Here is a 17789-nt window from a genome sequence, read left to right as displayed (position 1 = left end):
TTTAACGTCACCTATAATGTCAGTTGACTTTTAGCTCAGTATATGAAGTACAGCCGATGGTATTAGGTTAAATAGGCCGAGTTATGATTCACGGTACCGTTAATCAAGGAGAGAAGTTTTTGAAGCCTGTGAAAGGAACGTAGTGACCTAACAACCAACTGAAAAAATTCGATTTTTTTAAAAAAATTTCTTCGTCGAATCGTTTTAATCGAAATGTTTTATCAACCGGACCCCTTCAGATTGTGAGTAGAATAGAGAATGATCGATACAGTACAGCAAATTAAGTTGCAAACAACGACGAATTTTAATGAAAAAAAAATTAATTTATTTGGAGGTTTATACCAATAATAACAACGACCATGACGGTTTTAAGATGGCTTACGATGGCTAGCATGCATACGATAAATAACTTAAATTAAATAAATTGCACAACAACTATCAACAATCTTCAACAATAAATTGAACTACAAAAACGACTTTACCCTCAACGTTTTGAATCACGGAAAAAATCCAAAAATTTAAACTACAAAAACGAGAACAGCCCGAACGGACAATTCTCCACTACACAGGCCATTCAACAAACCGCGAAAATATTTTTCAAATTCGCTTGATGACGAAATCGTTTGTGTCGCCGATTTTCTCCAGTCGGAAATTATTTCGGTTGGCTAGCTCCAGAATGGACGAAAAGACTAGAGCTGGCGTTCTTGTTTCACCATCGGCTTCCAATTGTCTATAAACCTCGCCGAATGTTGGTTCACCACCGGCTGCCTCCAGTGCACAGATTATTTCCAGGCATTGTTTGGTGATCGCTTTCACGTTGACATTCGGTCGTGTGATCTGATTATCGGAAAGGGTGAAACTGATTAGCCGGGCTGACTAGTTGAATGTAACTAACGGAAAGCGGATTCATAGCGAATCTACTACTTCAACGACTTTATCAGGTTTCCTGTACAAAAAACGCTTGCCAGACATTAGAAAACAGTTTTTGGCACTTACCGGAAACGGTGTTTGAGGCATCGGTGGCACAATAGCATAGACGTGATCCACATTCGGTGGTGCCCCCTCAATAGACATCTCGACATCAGTGTCAACTGAAATGTTTGCTGGAGTCACAACGACCGGATCCATGTCGACTTCCATGCCTTCATCCACATCATCAGCTTGAAATTCGGCCTCATTATCTCTGACCGAATCGATAACGGCATCCGATGCAGTCTCTTCAGTCGGTTCTCTCTCACAACCGAGCATCAATGGCAAAAAATTCACCGCCGTGGAGTGGCCCATTCTCGATGGCATCGTTAAATTTGTCAATTTCCACTTGTCTTGATGACTTTTCCGAATCGATTTGGTTCGTGAATCATCCACCGACATGAAATTCTGTTCGACGCTATCGCTAGGTGCATGTGTTAAGAGAACCGGTTCATCCTTTTTCACAATCTTTCTGCGTCTACGTCGTCTGTAAATCAAATTTGATTAAAGCGAGAAACACGACAAACGCTGAATCAGACCTTGTTGTTGCACGTTCCTCGCTGCTCGAGTGCATTATGGATGGCAGTGTCCAATGTCCAGCATCAGTTGATAATGGGACATCGCTGAGACGACGATACGAATATGACAGCGGAGTTGAAGTCAATGGTCGCAGGTCATCAGCTACAGAAGTGTTCGGACGTAATACACTACATCGACGTAACGCATTTCGATCGTCTTCGTCGAATGAAACACCAATTTCGGGCATCGTTCGCTCTGAATTGTTCACTGGTGCCGGATTGACATCTATATCGAAATGTAAATCCATATCCACATCGTTGCCTTCCAAATCCGGCTGGTTCAATGTAGCAGTGGAGAGTGGAACACCAATCGTAGGCACCGGTAACTCTAAATTGTTCGGCGATGCTGGATCGAAATTGCTCAGTGGCACATGATCATCACATACATTCACAGGCTGATAATTGTGTTCCACATCCGGATGGTTCAATGAAGCGGTGGTGAGTGGGACATCTATATCCAGATCCACAGGCTGGTGGATGATTTGCAAATCCGGCCGGTTTAATGTGACGGTAGTGAATGATTCGAAGTAACTGAAACCGAACCCGACAGCAACACTTAAGAGAACGTTTCGTTTCAACTGTCATCATCAATTGACTTACCGAAAATGGTCGCGCGGTGTATTCGCCAATTGATACCCGCACAGCCTCGGTCTGACAACATCGGCTATTGATGGAATCCAATTCAGCACCGACAAGTCCACATTTGCTACGTCCAACTCATTGAATCCATCCAATCCATTCACCACATTCCGATCCATCCAAAATTTGTGATTTGATTGCAATGTCCATGCGTAGCGATCGGAACACAAAACTTGTTGAAAAAGACTTCTCGCCGATATTTCGTCGGTTCCAATCATACGATCCAACGGACACTTCAGTTCTTCCAAGATTTGTAATGGTGCGTTGATGGAATCTCCATTTCCGACAACGGTTGCGCATGCCAGACGTCTTCGCCGAATCGGTTGAATATACTGAGCACTGATATCAGCTGGCAAGTCGCTCGTTGCGGTCGAATCCATGACTGAAAGAATTTAGGGATTAATGACGAACGAATTTTGACAGAATGTTGTCGGAAGCTTACAACTTTGTCCGAGGCTCTCTCGCCGGATGCCACTGGACATGCGAATGACTTCGGCATGCACGCTATCGACCCTGAATCCGTAAATTTTCCCAGCAGCTTCCAGCATGGTTCCGACACGGCAGAAATTGTCCAATGACAGATGATGTTTCTGTACCATACCGTGGAACTCGTCTATTAAATTTGAGCTCCACGCGTTGAACTTGTTAATGTCAGCCTGCGTTTTAACGAAAATGTTAGAAACAGACAAAAACAAAACAAAAACAAAGCAATCTGTCATACCATGATGTCTTCGACGAACACACTTCAACTATTTGTTGCCACACAATCACTGAAGAAACACATTGAATTTTGAGAGATGTTAACATTTGCTGTGCTAGCATCGGTACGATTGTTTTTCATCGAAATAATTTCAATCAAAGGCGGTGTCATATTACTGGTATGTCGGTGTCTATGATGCAGTTCTACTACTTCTAATGTGATATTCATTCGGAATTGAACAAAGTCAAGGTCATTTTGGGTTAGTACACATTTTATGGTTTTTAATCTGTTACAGACAGCAAGCATTCAAACTATTCAAACTATTTGATCGAAGATTTTCAGAGATTGATTTCAAAAATCTTTTACTTCATTTGTTTTGAACTTGCTTGTTGCTATATGGGTAATTCCAGCTAATCTGTGAAAATTCGAAATATTTTCACCAAATGAAAACCGATTTCGGTAAAAAAAAATTCCTTGAAAGGTATTGACCAGACGCGTGGTTTAAGTCCCATATTAGGTCGGTGGCCAAAAATCTCGGGGAGATACCACCATAAAAATGTTTTCAGCAATGTTTTGAGAATTCTAGTTTATTTCACGAAACCTGAACCGATTTCACTAAACTTTTTTTTTTGCTGAAAGCAATACCCCTCCTAGCAACCAAACTACAATTATTAAGGTGGTAATGAATCACTGCTACTTTGTTTGCTCGTGTTGTTGTTGTTGTTTTGAAGCCATATTAAAAATCAGCGTTTCTCAAACTAAAGCGATTTTTGAGAGAGTTTAGATGCTAGAGAGAGTATTGCTGAAAGCTATTGGCAAGACGCGTAGTTTGACACCAATAGGAGGTCATAGGCATAACCCATAACGTCTCGGGAGATATGACCAAAAAGAGCTTGTTTGTATTCGACTTTCCAAGATATTCTCAATAAATCTCAAATGATTTCTGTTAACTTGTTTCTCTGTAGAAACGAACGCTATCAGTCCATAATTGCACCAAATGATACGAAATTAAATTTTTAGAAGATTTTTGGTGCATTCTGCTTCGAAGTAAGGTAAAATCACCTCGACCCAAACGTTGCCAAAATTAAATTTTTTCATATAAAAACTGAAGATCGGTGTCATTGGCAAGCCACAGAAGTCTCCTGATTATTATAAAATTTATAGACTGATTTGTTACCGCAAAACATAGCCAACACAGTGAGCTGGCTATGCCTCAGAAATGACATAATTTGTAACTCAACTAACCCTGGAGTTGCCCATATAGGACATCATTAGTCAAACCTTGTCGTTTACAATTGCTGACGTTGTCGATAACAGATGACAGCCGTCTGTAACAGGTTTAATGGTAAGGCGACGATTTAGTAGGTCACTTCTTTTTAGTCCAGTCCCTTGTGTCAGAAAAAAAGTGTTCCGCTCGCTATGCGTTTTATCAATTTTTTATCTTTTGAAAGCCTGATCAAGTACCAACATTTCGTGGAATTTTTTTAGCAAATCAAAATGTCGTCGATATGGGCATTTTCTCGAAAAGTGACACGGAAAATCACTACACTTTGAAGTAGCCTCACGCCGCTAATTCGAAACCGATTTCATCAAGAGTTGGTTCTTTGGAAACTGAGATTTTCCTATATTATTCCGGACTTTTTTTTTCGTTCGGCTAAATAGTGACAGGAGATTACTATTTTTTGAGTAGATTTGCAGAATGACCTGCCATCAAAAAGAATTGATTCTTTGCCACAAAAATGTCTTTGGATGCTGTGAATGCCCGTCAACAGCATGCACAACACAACATTTTTAGATCGCTGTTCACATACATTCATCTGTTATCGATGTTAACGACGACAAAAATATGTAATAACAAGCTCTAGGTAATATGATCATTTATACAGTAAAATGTATGTTACGAAAATTGAAGTACAAGATTTGAAATCAATCGTTAAAAAATACTTTGATCGATTGAAGTAATAGACTCGATTACAACACTCTAGTCATATGCTTGCCGTCTGTAACAGATTAATTCGATTTTTCAAAACCGAAACAACTTTTTGTGATGATAACCAACAGTACAATATACAATTCATTAGTGTAACACCCCAATCGTCTTCCAGGCTCTAGAACCTGAGGACTTTACGCATTTTTATCGAAGTTTTTTTTTTTGTTTACTGGATATATGTCATTCTTGAAGTAAATAGATCCCAGTTCCTTACAATTCATCATTCGTTACTGGTCCGTAAAAACGCAGTTTTGTTTATTATATGAGTGAGCAAACTGAAAATCATCTGAAGCAAACTTAGGCTGAAAAATTCTGAGGAAAGTAGAAAAATGGGTTTTCCGGCCGGAAAAATATTTTTATGGTAGATTTCACAGATAAATGCATTCAAAACTGTGGAATCTTTTTTTAGAAATCTGACACGATTTGCCTTACGTCGAAAACACACGAGCAATTTTGCTTTAGATCTCGGAATCTGGAGATCTTTGCATGACAATGTACTCTTGATAGAATAAGCGGTACTTACACAAACTATCGTTGCGTAAAAAAAATATTCATGGACTGTTCCTCGCCTCTTTCGCTCGAAACGTGAATTTAAAAAATTTTCAGAAAACGCGTCTTTATAATTTAATTACTGAAATCCACTATCAACCTGTCACATACGGCTATTTATCTGTTATCGATAACGACGACAAAAATAATGACAAGCTCTGGGTAAGGTGATATGGTCTCTCATATAGTAAAATGCATGTTAAGAAATTTGAAGTACAAGATTTGAACTCCGCAGATTAAAAATGCTTCGATCGATGGATGTAATAGACCCGATAATAGTACTGTTCGTCTGAAACAGGTTAACATCAAAAAGTCAGAACATTATTTTTGTTGCACATTAGCTAAACAGTATCGCCGTTTAATAGATCAGCTATTTACACACACAAAAATCCCCCTTCCCATTACATGGATTTAGTATTAAATGAACCACACATTGATTCACTTCACCCTCCATGTACATGTCAACTCATTGAGAAATACCTCTACTCACAAATTAGCTGTTAGCCCCACATAAATCTCTAAGTCATTCATAGAGCTAGTGCGAACGGAAAAATTTGCATATATTTATAGGTCGTAATGAGACAACTACTCTACTTTGAATTGATTGAGAGCTAAAGGTGTGATTAACCATGCAGCTGTAACAACATCATCAGCCGATCTATAAAAAGTGGCAATTATAGCCAATAAAATCAGCGAGATAAATCCGTTATTAGATCAAATCGAATCGATTGCAATTCGTCAGTGGAGCGAAAACAATAAAATCTCAAGTAAAGAGTCCGCGGTAAAATAAACAACGCAAATGAAATTGTTTCGTTAAATTTGCACAAAAAAAAGCGAATTCATTATGTCACTCTCTTCTATGCGAGTTTGTTACACTTTTTTCTTCAGTTGAAATTTATAATTTTCGTTGTAATCGACCATTAATATACCTGATCAAAAAAGAAATGTTTCCATTTAAAAAATAAGAGAAAAAAGGAACGGTTTTATAACGAACGCAGCACACAGTTGTTCATAACATATGAATGCAATTGGTACATGGCAATTGCAGCATTCATTATATTGAGGTCTGCTGTACATATCTCTCTCTGCTCTTTGTATAAAATTCGTGCAACATTTTTTTTGCATCATAAGAATCGAATTAACGCATCGATGTTGATTTTTGCGTAACTAATTTACTCTACAACTCTCCGGTGTCATTGATTTCGTTCTTTTCGCTGCATTTATACCGAACAACAAAAGGAAAATAGGCAAAACATCAATTTGTCAAAATTGAACGATCGATCATATTGCCATCCAGTGTCTCACCGTCTCACATTTTATTTTAAAGGCCCTCCGACCATATGTGAGGTTTGTTTCACTCGAACATCAAATGGAAATTTTATATCATCGATCAAACACCGATCATTTGTGTGAAATTTTAATTTCCGTAAAAATGATAATTTTCCACTTTTTTTCCGTTCGTTCTTTTCATATGTTTCGTATGTTGAATGGATTGTGTGTGTTGTACGCAATGGATGGAGGTAAATGTGTGTTGTAATGTGTAACAGATTTTATTGTATTTTATTGAGCATTGTCATCATGAATGAAACGAGAGTGTCGTTGCGTTTAACCATTCATTTAGTTTTTGGGAATTTCTTTTTTTTTCGGTCGTTGTCGCTGGTAGACAATGTGTGTATTAAATGTAACATTTTCATTTCATTGCACATTTTATCATTAACTATTATGTCATTATGTCTTGCAATTTCGTTTTTTTTTGTCCTCCTAATTTTGACTATATCTGCTGAGATAGAGCAGCTTGACGAAGCTACTGAAATTGGTCATTATTTTTCACATTTTTCGTTCCTATCCAAAAGGCTATCAGACATAGAGCTACATCATCTCGTATCAAAGTCGCTTTAGACAGCAATTTTACATGCTTCAACAAATGAAGTGAAAGATTCGGTTTCAATCAGTTGAATCTGATTACGTCTGTCATCAAATCAGTGAACATGTAAATATTAGGAGGACATTGAAAGTCTAATATAAATGGAAAAAGTTTTCATTAAATTTTTGGCTAAACGCAACGCTGGCGTCACATTTCGATACAAAAAGTTAGCCGTGCTGATTACCCGAATATCCTACTCAATTATTAAGCGACAATTAATTATACTTTCAATTGAACAGACAGAGCATAAAAAACATCGAATCTATCACTTTTTTGATGCATACAAAATCTAGCACTTCATTAGTTTTAGCACACGTTTTGCTATATAAGAGCGCTAGGCAGACCTCATTGCTTATTTTCACGGCAGTAATTATCAATGACATATGATATTGCTGAACCATCCCTTGGAACTCGTCTATCAAATTCGAGCGTCACGCGTTGAGCCTGGTAATGTTAGCCTCCGTTTTAACAAAAATTTGAGGAAATAATGAAAAAACCAAAACAAAGCAATCTCTCATACCATGATATCTTCGACGAACCCTTTCAATACAATCAATCCAAAAAATATCGTGACACATTGCATTTTGGATGATCTGAACATTTGTTGTGCTAGCATTATTCACCGATTAAATTCAATCAAAGACAGTGCCTCTAAGGTATGTGTCTACTGTTTCTAATGTGATTTTACAGGCCTTTGGAACAAACAGAGTTAAATAGTCCTGGAAATTTTGGATTATCGATAACGACATCGGGCTGTGTCGGTTATATATAGGAAACCTCTTTTGGCCTGTAGAGACGCCACCACTTTTTCAGCACGTCATTCTTTGCGCTCTATTTTCTAGCGAAATAATTTCAATATCGATGAACAGCAGTAAAATTGGTTCACAAAAATAAAGGGCGCTGGCATTACATATCAGTAGTTTAAATTGTCTTGTTATTTCTTCTTATTTTCTTTGTCATCCTATGTAGTTTTGACTACATATAGACATAGAGTAACATTATGAAGCCTCGGTTATTTCTTTCACATTTTTCGTTTCTATGCAAAAAGCTGCTTTTTCTTAGAGAAATGATGACGCTGTACGTAGCAATTTACGTAGTAGATTTGTGTAAGTGTCCATGGGTAAATGATGTTTGGAAACTGAAGCTCAAATGTAAAAGATTTTCGTAAATTTCTACTAGATTTCTAGTACATTCGTCGTAAAATTACGATCTATTTTTTGTGAACTATACAGTGTTAAAAGAGCGTAAAAGAGAGAAAAATGACCAGTTGCTCAACTGATTTCGATGGGTGATACGTCAAAATTTGTATGTAAAAGTCCAGTTATCTAGTAACAAACCAGTTAATTTAACTGAGCGCGATGGGTGAACACTCTTTTTGACTAAGAAGAACTAAGAAGAAATGTAATAGAGTTTTGTTCAAATTCTGTCATATTACTGTCACTGCGCTTATTTTCATGTGAACCAACTTCATATGGTGACTTTTGTTCTGTAATGACAAATGTGAAGTTGGTTCACATGAAAATAATCCGCTGAGAACGAAGTACTATGAAAACGAGCCATCAGAACAGTCGGAGCGTTTGCTGCGACTGAGCCCCGTACAAACCCGTATATCTATTGCGTACGTGACCCTAGTGCGTCTGTCACCCTGCTTTGACCGTAAGCCTATGCGCCGGTTAAAGTAGTTAAAGTAAAATTATTATGTAATGTGTACATCTTAGAAATTGCGCATAGCGCAATTACGAAGCCCCGTACGACGTTCCTTTCAAATAAAACAAAAATTTCAAATCGCCCTAAAAATTTTAATTTATTGAGTATAAATACACATAGGGCCTCAGTCCGAGGATCCAATTTTTTTTTTCAACTACATTCTATTCGGCCTTTGATTACCTTCCAAATGAAACAAAAAATACGAAAAACGGATGAAATTTGCTCGAGTTATATGTAAAATACACATAAAGCCCTAGTAGCGGCCTTAGTCCGAGGACCTAAATTTAATTTTTTTCAACAACATTCTATTCGGCCTTTGATTACCTTCCAAATGAAACAAAAATTACGAAAAACGGATGAAATTTGCTCGAGTTATATGTAAAATACACATAGGGCCCTAGTAACGGCCTTAGTCCAAGGACCCAAATTTAATTTTTTTTCAACAACATTCTATTCGGTGTTCGATTATCTTTCAAATGAAACAAAAATTACGAAAAACGGATGAAATTTACTCGAGTTGTATGTAAAATACGCATAGGGCCCTAGTAGGGGCCTTAGTCCGAGGACCCAAATTTAATTTTTTTTTCAACAACATTCTATTCGGCCTTTGATTACCTTCCAAATGACACAAAAATTACGAAAAACGAATGAAATTTACTCGAGTTCAATGAAAAATACGCATAGGGCCCTAGTAATGGCCTTAGTCCGAGGATCCAAATTTATTTTTTTTTTTCAACAACATTCTATTCGGCGTTCGATTACCTTCCAAATGAAACAAAAATTACGAAAGACGGATCAAATTTACTTCAGTTCTATGTAAAATACACATAGGGCCCTAGTAGCTTTTCACTTCTAAGGCCCTAACTCACGGTCCACTCACCCGATTTTAAAAAACTTTTTTTTCCTGGATTGGTATTGACAATACCTATCATTTGCCGGGTCATTTACATTTCCATCGTTTATTTTGCCATAAATATCACCAAAAGACCTTAAATCACTTAGGTGGCCCTAACTCACGAAGGGCCGACCCGAATATGTCCATCTTCGAACTTAGCCTCACTATTTTGACTATCTTTCAGGGGAAAAAAGATTTTAGAAATCGGATTTGATTTACTCAAGATATCGACGTGACAGACAGACGGACAGACGGACAGACGGCCCAAATTTTTATTGCGGATTCGTCATCTATGAACATAGGCAAACACTTTGCCCTTACCGTCTGCTTCGAATTCCATCAATTACACACGGCATCGTAATCCTATAAGTACTTCGTACGGGGCTAAAAATGTGGTTCCTCTACAGGCCAACTCACTTGTCCTATTTACAAGAGTGAAGTTATTTCACGTGAATATAGGGCGCAAACAATGAAGTACTGAAAAAATTTGTGGTGCCTCTTCAGGCCAACCTGCATCTGAAAACTTCCAAATGCATCTCAATCCCGATAGACAGTTTTTCACGCTCTGATCGATGATTGACAGGAACAGGTTGACCGCAATAAAAAAAAACGGAATAACCTAGAAGTTCGCGGTGTGACTTTTAGAGAAAATTCCTTAGACAACTGGCTGCATTCAAACCTAAAATTGTCATAAAATAATTCGTCCTGCCGGGTTTCAGATCAAAATCATTCCAACTCACTCAATTTCTTCAACCGAAACCGAGACATCCTATGGAATGTGAATCTCTGGCATACGAGTGACGTGAAACTTGCCTCGTTTTATGTAATTTCCTTCTCAATCAAACAATAATTTTAAATGTTAGCTTTATGATTTTACTGCAGTTAATTTGCGTTCGGTTGGTGTATTCAAATGAAACGATTTCTGTTTTACAAACGGAGTCATAAATTCGAATAAAAAAGTTTTTCTTGAATTATGATACCGTTGAGTGACGCATACGAGTCATATATCTCAGAATCTGCATGCACAATATTGCACATGATGTATATATACGACCAGACCAGATGCACACACCGTCTATTATATCATCGGTTTTAATACATAATAACCAACATAAATATTATTGCCGATACAATATGTTCGATAATTTGAAATGAAAAGTAAAAGTAATCCGCGTATGAGAAGTGAGAATGAATTTCACGCGTGTTTTTCATTTCATTTTTTTTTTCGAAATGCAATGTTGATAAAATATTTCATGAATTTATAGCGACCTTGAATATGCGCTCGAAAGATGTGGAAAAAATGTGTGCAACAAAAAAAAGCAAATCGGTTAATTGCAAGTTTATATTCTTCTCTCTCCACTTACCGGCTCGGGTACACTCAGCGCCAGCGAAACAGGCAAGCATTATCTTTTAATTGTGAAATTGAAATAGTTTGCGACTATTATCAAGATCAAGGAAGTCCAATTAAAAATGAAGAAAAAAAAAAGTTTTTTTTTTCATTAGAAAAACTGATAAATTGCGCCCGTAATGATTTTAGAGTAGTCATTAAGCGGATAATATTCATTTGCAAATTGCGTTAATATGCATAACATGTCGATATGCATTAGGAAAATCATCATCCATTGAAACAAACAAAAGACTCTGATCGTTGAGTCGAAGTTATGCACAGTTCAAACCGATTACAATATTGAAATATGATTTGTCATTGTTAGTAGTCACATTTTAATTGAAAAAAGAAGAAGAAAAATCAAGAGGATACGCAGCTAGCTAGCCTGATCTTGACGATGATGCATAGCGCAGTTACTTGTTAGTACGATGTTTGAATGACAAAATTCTACTTCGATCATCGTAAAGACATCTCCGCAATATAAATGACAATTAAAAGTGAACGTGTGGTCAGAGAATTTGTACTGCGGAGATCGTTAGTACGACGTAAATCTGCTGAGAACTTTCCCAAAAATCCTAACAGGTTTTACTCGACGCAGTACTGCCCTAGGGAGATAAATAAGACATTATTTCATGCTGTCAAAATTTATGTTGTGTCCGTCGTTGAGTAATAGTACTTTACTGCTATAAAGAAGTATATCGGACGTCTACGCATATGAGCACTTGCGCAAATGTCATTACGAGCTATTTTATCAGATAGACAAGGTCTTAAGTACACACACACTTTCCATAATAGTTGATTACATAGTTGTGCGAAAAATCGTTGTTTTGAAGAGTGTGTAGTTTGTATGCTGAGCCGAAGGCGAAGTATACAACCACACAAGTCAAAACAACAATTTTTCGCAGAAGTAAGTAGTTTATTTTACCTCTTAAGTCAGGCGAAAGTGAATTTTTCTTTTGCGGGCCCCCTGCGAAAAATGAATTTTCGCAGCACATAGGAGGTAAAATATCATACGTATCTAAGGGACCCAATGTCTCAGTTACACAATCACCCTAACATCGTTTCTACCGTAGATTCGTTATCTACTGTTGCACGATACAAAAAAAACCACACCGTTTTGCCTCCGTTTAACTAAACCACGCCTCTTTCCTTTTGTTTAATGAGTAAACGGAGTGCTTTTTCGTTAGTGGAAATCTAGAGTAACTCGAGATATTGCCTAAGAGCCACGTCGTCAGTTAACTTTTTAACCGGTAATGGGACCTTGCTTGTAATTTGAATTTTCCAATGATATTTTTTGGTTCAACTCTTGACGATTTTCAAAAAGTTCTCAAATCACTTGACCAAAATGCCCCTGCTTGTATGATCTCCTTCTGTTTTCAGTTGGATAAGTCTTAAAAGTTGCAGCTAAGGACATGGGGTTTTAAGCCTATGGAGGGTGTTTTAGAGTTTATTTTATTGATCCTAAGAGCTTGAGTCATTGGTTTCTATGTATTGTTTAGTGATTCATTTTGAGACTTAAGTTGGAAAATTCATGTGGGAAGCCACTGGAAATTCCCAAAATCCTTTTTACTGAAACATCATTTACAGCTATACAGTCGACGTCAGTAAAATTTAGACATGAATCTGTTCTTCAGCTGGTTCATTCTTACAAGCAAAAGCGCTTTACTTTTACGTCCTTATACGGATGAAATAGTTACACGCACGCATAAACTGTATAAAGACCTATTAGATCTTTTGTTTGGATGAGCAAATCAGCTGAAGAAATTACAATTCTAAATTTCGCTGACGTCGACTGTATAACTTTTGAAGTACTTGCGGAGTTTGTTTTATCTGCTCAGTAACGTATTTTATCCGTTAGCGAAATTAATCACGATCACTCGCTCACGAGTATGCTTTACCTTCTGTGAAGTAACGAAATTATTTTTCTCCATTACGCATAAAGACGATGTGCTGATTTTAACTGAAACTAAATCTTCGAAGTTTCATGCAATATTACATTCGATTTGCACACACTCTAGCGAGTAAATTAACCTCATTGTGTAACATTGCAACTGTTTATGAATTGACATAACTTTGTGCGGCATAATCAATTTTAAACAAAACAGAGAGCAAGTCAAAATGTGTTCAACACACTTGATACTTCCGCACAATCAACACAGCGAAATGCGTATTCCGAAAACACATCAATTTTCCCCGTCTCTATCCCATGCTACGTTTTTGGTGACAATAAAAACCTTTGCCCGCATATGTGACTATATGTCCGATCGACAGGCATTGATATCGAGATGATATTGAACATTAACTCCAGCATAATATTGATGGGATATTAACGATATGTGCGCGATGTAAATTGATCCGAAAACTCATCATACAGAATCATTTTAGTTAAATAAACATGCAGCCAGTACATCGATACTTTCCGTTCATCCAGTCATTCATTCTAAAATGTTTATTAAACATTGGATGTGTGTACTGTACACACATAATTTGTACAGCCATGGGTAAAATGTGTGCAAAATTAAAGTCATCATCGACTAATCGCAAACCGCTGGGTTAGTTTATTTTTCTTCTCTCCGGTATGTGATATATCTCTGCACATAAATAATATTGCGCATTCACAAACGTACATATTTGTACGTGTACGGTACAAATGTACACATTAAACAAATGGAATGAGCATTTTATTTTGTCGTTTTTGGGGCGGGCACATATGCGTCTTTTCGCAACCGTATACGATTTCAATATTTATCATTCACTTTGCTTTTGATTGATACACCAAAAAAACGAGAGAGAACCGTTTGCGGAATAAAATGTTTTGCTTTTCCTGAATGTGATAAATTTCTGCACATTCATTCACAATTGGTAAATTGAATATAACGTTTTATGGCGCTCACGAGTGGTCTTACATTCATTTCGACATGTTATACACATGAGGATATATGCAATGCATTTAATTGTCTTTGTAGTTGCTTGCTCTAGAATGATGAACAGAGAGTCAAGAGCTCAAAATTAAGTTAAATTAAGTCTCTGGTATTTGGTAAATATAGGTGCCGAGGTTCGGAGGTTCCGCTTCAATAAAAAAAATCCTCGAAATACTAAAACTAACAGATCTAGTCCTTCATAATATGTTAACCAGAATATCGATACAAAACTAATCCACGAAATCTTGAACTTCAAGCACTCTGTTAACTGTTAACACACTCACTACAACTATAATCTTCTTTTGCTTATGTTGAAAAATACGATGCAGGGAAGGTGTACTTGTGGCACGTATTGTAATACGTTGTGTACGTATATCATACACATTATGCAAACTGATTCCTCACAAGAATATCTGTGATCTGACTTCAATTCCTTATTTTGTGGATCAGTTTTGCGTCCATTACATATTTGGGTTAACATATGAAGACCTAGAGTCTTCATTTTAAATCTATTCGGGGAAAAAGAAAAATCTTCTTTCGTCATTCATTTTTCACTTTTCCCAGATTGTATGAGACTTAGACGAATGAGATTTTAAATGTTCAAGGATTCATGAAATCAAATTTCTTTTCCAGGTTAAAATATGGTTCCAAAATCGCCGAATGAAATGGCGAAATTCTAAAGAACGAGAACTTCTAGCAAGTGGCGGATCAAGGTAGGATTGTCGAGAGAATTTTTTAATAGAAACCGAAAGTAACTAAAAGTTTGTTCATCCTATTCCAGGGATCAAACGCTACCAAACAAAAACAACCCAAATCCCGATTTGTCGGACGCTCGCAATGATCGGGCACCGTCTCTATCACCGCCATCGTCACCGACCGGAAGTCCGCAAGGTGCTGAACCGTTTACAAGCAGTCAATCACCGCACAAACAACCGATTGATGGAAAATTTCTACCCGACACAGCCAATTCGCCGCACTCTCACAGTAACAAGGAAATGTTCAAGTATGAGTTCGACGACAATCGGCAGGCGCAAATGTTTAATCAATTTTACGATAAGACACGAGATGCAAACGGACTAAATTATGGCGGAACGTGTCGAACAAATGCGTCCAATTTGTATTACGATGAATTTGATTCACATTCGGATTCGGATGAGGAGATCAGTGTAACGTGAAAATGGATCGAGCGGTAATCAATTTCGAATGCATATTCGTTGGATGAGAAAATGGTCAATTTTTGAAAAACATTTCTCTGTTTAACGGTAACGGAACGATAAATAAGACAAGAAACACTGGCTGTCAATATGACTTAAATGGTATGAGTCTTATAATATGTAGTAACTTTGAGGTTACGCTTTTTTATATATTCTAAGTAGCGGGAACCTTAGTTCCTTCACCCGATTAAAATTACCGATTTATTGCTGCAATAAGAACTCCGAAACGACAATTGTTGTACTTGATTCAGTCGGAATTTTTGAGAATTGAAACTAGGGTTAAGCCGCAATTTTCGATGAGCCGTAGTTTTATCATTCCACGGATTCTAAACCACTGCAGACGGATAATTCATTGGTTTTTGACAATGAAGACAAAAATTAACGAAGAAATCTACTGATTACCGTGGTTCCGTAATTACCATTTACATGATAAACAGTCTGTCGAAAATATGTAGATCAAAATGAAGTAATAGATTCCCAGTTTCTATATACCCCAAAAGGTGAGTTCACACTATTGTTTGATCTACAATATTCTTTCAAATCTCATTGCTGATGGACCAAATGTACAATTCTTTCCAGCCCCGGATGTTGGTTGACAGAATCATCCCTTAACAAACGAAATCGGTTCACTGATTCGGTCATGGAAATAATCCGAATCGATTGAGTAATTTCCATTTTTGTTTGTTTCACTTAAATACATTTAGGTCCAGACAAAAACCACGTCAGTTTCAAGTTAGGTCTAATAAACTACAGAGCACACCAATTAAACACAACTCATTCCTCAGCAAATAGTGCTATTGCTGTTACATACCATGTCGTTCGCCACAATAATTCTCTCTTTCACTTTGTATCAAAACCATAATTGCGGTCACATAAAATCTAACACTAGAGTACGAAACCTCTCCCCATATACTAGGCCTGTATCATTCAGCTAACGGAATAAGAAAACGGTCGCACATTCAGATGAAAGACTTTTTTTTCAATAATGCAACTCACACCCCAGATTTCTCTTGTAGCATTTTCTAGACATTTTAAGGAAAACCAAAGAAAATATCTTTTCGTTTTTCAAAATCATGTAAAGTGTGAACCAATTTTAAATCCATTTGTAAATAAACATAAAAAAGAAAATTATTTATTTCTCTAATTAAATTTAAAAAAAAAAAACTAAAATTGTAGATCGTGTATGGCAAACAATAGTGTAATTTAACCATTTCTAAGAGCTTGTTTCTCTTTTTTTTTGTATAAATTTTAAGATCAAAAAACTTATTTATTTCGAAAAAAAAACTCAGATTAACTTCTATTATATATATATTGACAAAAATTGAATGTATGATGTATGATGATTTTAGAAAGAGAAAATTTAAAACAAACAAAAAAATTAAAAATTAAAACTTTTCCGTGTGATGTGTACATAGGACATAATATATAATGAATTTAAGACCATAATAAATGTAATAAAATAAATGCAAAGCTCCCGTTTTTTTATATTGATGAGAAAACTAAGATAGATGCTAGATAGTGGCTCCACGAACTCGAAAAAGAATTTATAGTGTACACTATAATACATTATAATACACTATAATAACTGATATCGCTAAGGGTGACGCAGACGCATTCTGCGTCTGTACGCAAAAATTTTATCAACAAAATATTGACTCAAAAATTATTAGAAAGAAAATTTAAAAAAAAAATTGCGTCACAAAGTGGCAGATGATTCGGCTTTCTTCCCAAAGAATTTCCTTCTTTCAGTATATATTTTTCGATATTTTAGCCATTTTCTTAACAATAGTTTCCACAACATCTGCCTCTTTGTGACATCATTTTTTTTAAATTTTCTTTCTAAAAATTTTTGAGTCAATATTTTGTTGATAAAACTTTTGCGAATGCGTCACTCTCAGCGATATCAGTTATTTTGTAAGTGAGATAAAGGACTTGCATCACATTTACCCTTTAAGGGTTTTTGACTGACATCACCATGTAATGTAATGTATGTCATTTCGACAACATCGAAAAACCTTATGGAAATTTAAAAATTCTAGAGAAACCAGTCTGAATCCCATTATCTAGAAATCAATCTTGGAACACCTCAATTATATCGAAAATAACCCAAATCCATTGAAAAATCTAATGGAACTTAGGAAATTCCAGAGGAATCATCTTTCATCCCAAAATTTAGGAGCCAACCTTGGAACACTTCACTTATACCGAAAATAACCTAAATCCATCGAAAAATCCGATGGAAGTTTGGAAGTGCCAGAGGAATCATCTGTCATCCCAAAATTTAGGAACCAACCTTGGAACACCTCACTCATGTCG

General features: G+C 36.5%; 2 protein-coding genes across 2 annotated transcripts in view; one reads left to right on the top strand and one right to left on the bottom strand.

Moving 5' to 3' along the window:
• The window catches only part of LOC119079805 (homeobox protein 2-like), a 53022-nt gene extending 36428 nt beyond the window's left edge, over positions 1–16594 (top strand). The window contains exons 5-6 of the mRNA XM_037187873.1: positions 14893–14972; positions 15041–16594. Coding sequence (XP_037043768.1) covers positions 14893–14972; positions 15041–15434 — 474 coding nt within the window. The 3' untranslated portion in view covers positions 15435–16594. The remainder of the gene's footprint in view (positions 1–14892; positions 14973–15040) is intronic.
• Positions 312–2982, bottom strand: LOC119079801. The gene is made up of 6 exons (XM_037187863.1): positions 2908–2982; positions 2629–2842; positions 2148–2568; positions 1509–2078; positions 997–1456; positions 312–837 (listed from the first exon to the last, which is right to left on the bottom strand). Exons 1-6 carry the CDS (start codon positions 2908–2910, stop codon positions 598–600), a joined length of 1908 nt encoding a protein of 635 aa, XP_037043758.1. The 5' UTR covers positions 2911–2982; the 3' UTR covers positions 312–597.
• Positions 16595–17789: the final 1195 nt, after the last annotated feature.

Source organism: Bradysia coprophila, unplaced genomic scaffold, assembly GCF_014529535.1.
Source record: "Bradysia coprophila strain Holo2 unplaced genomic scaffold, BU_Bcop_v1 contig_339, whole genome shotgun sequence".
Taxonomy (NCBI): Eukaryota; Metazoa; Arthropoda; class Insecta; order Diptera; family Sciaridae; genus Bradysia; species Bradysia coprophila.
This window is presented reverse-complemented; position numbering and strand designations above follow the sequence as displayed.

Excerpts from the sequence above, each read along its gene's own strand:
- LOC119079801 (XM_037187863.1), bottom strand. Across the intron at positions 2,569-2,628 it reads AGAGAGCCTCGGACAAAGTT|TCATGGATTCGACCGCAACG; the intron begins GTAAGCTTCCGA and ends AAATTCTTTCAG. Across the intron at positions 2,079-2,147 it reads ACACCGCGCGACCATTTTCG|TTACTTCGAATCATTCACTA; the intron begins GTAAGTCAATTG and ends GTTCGGTTTCAG.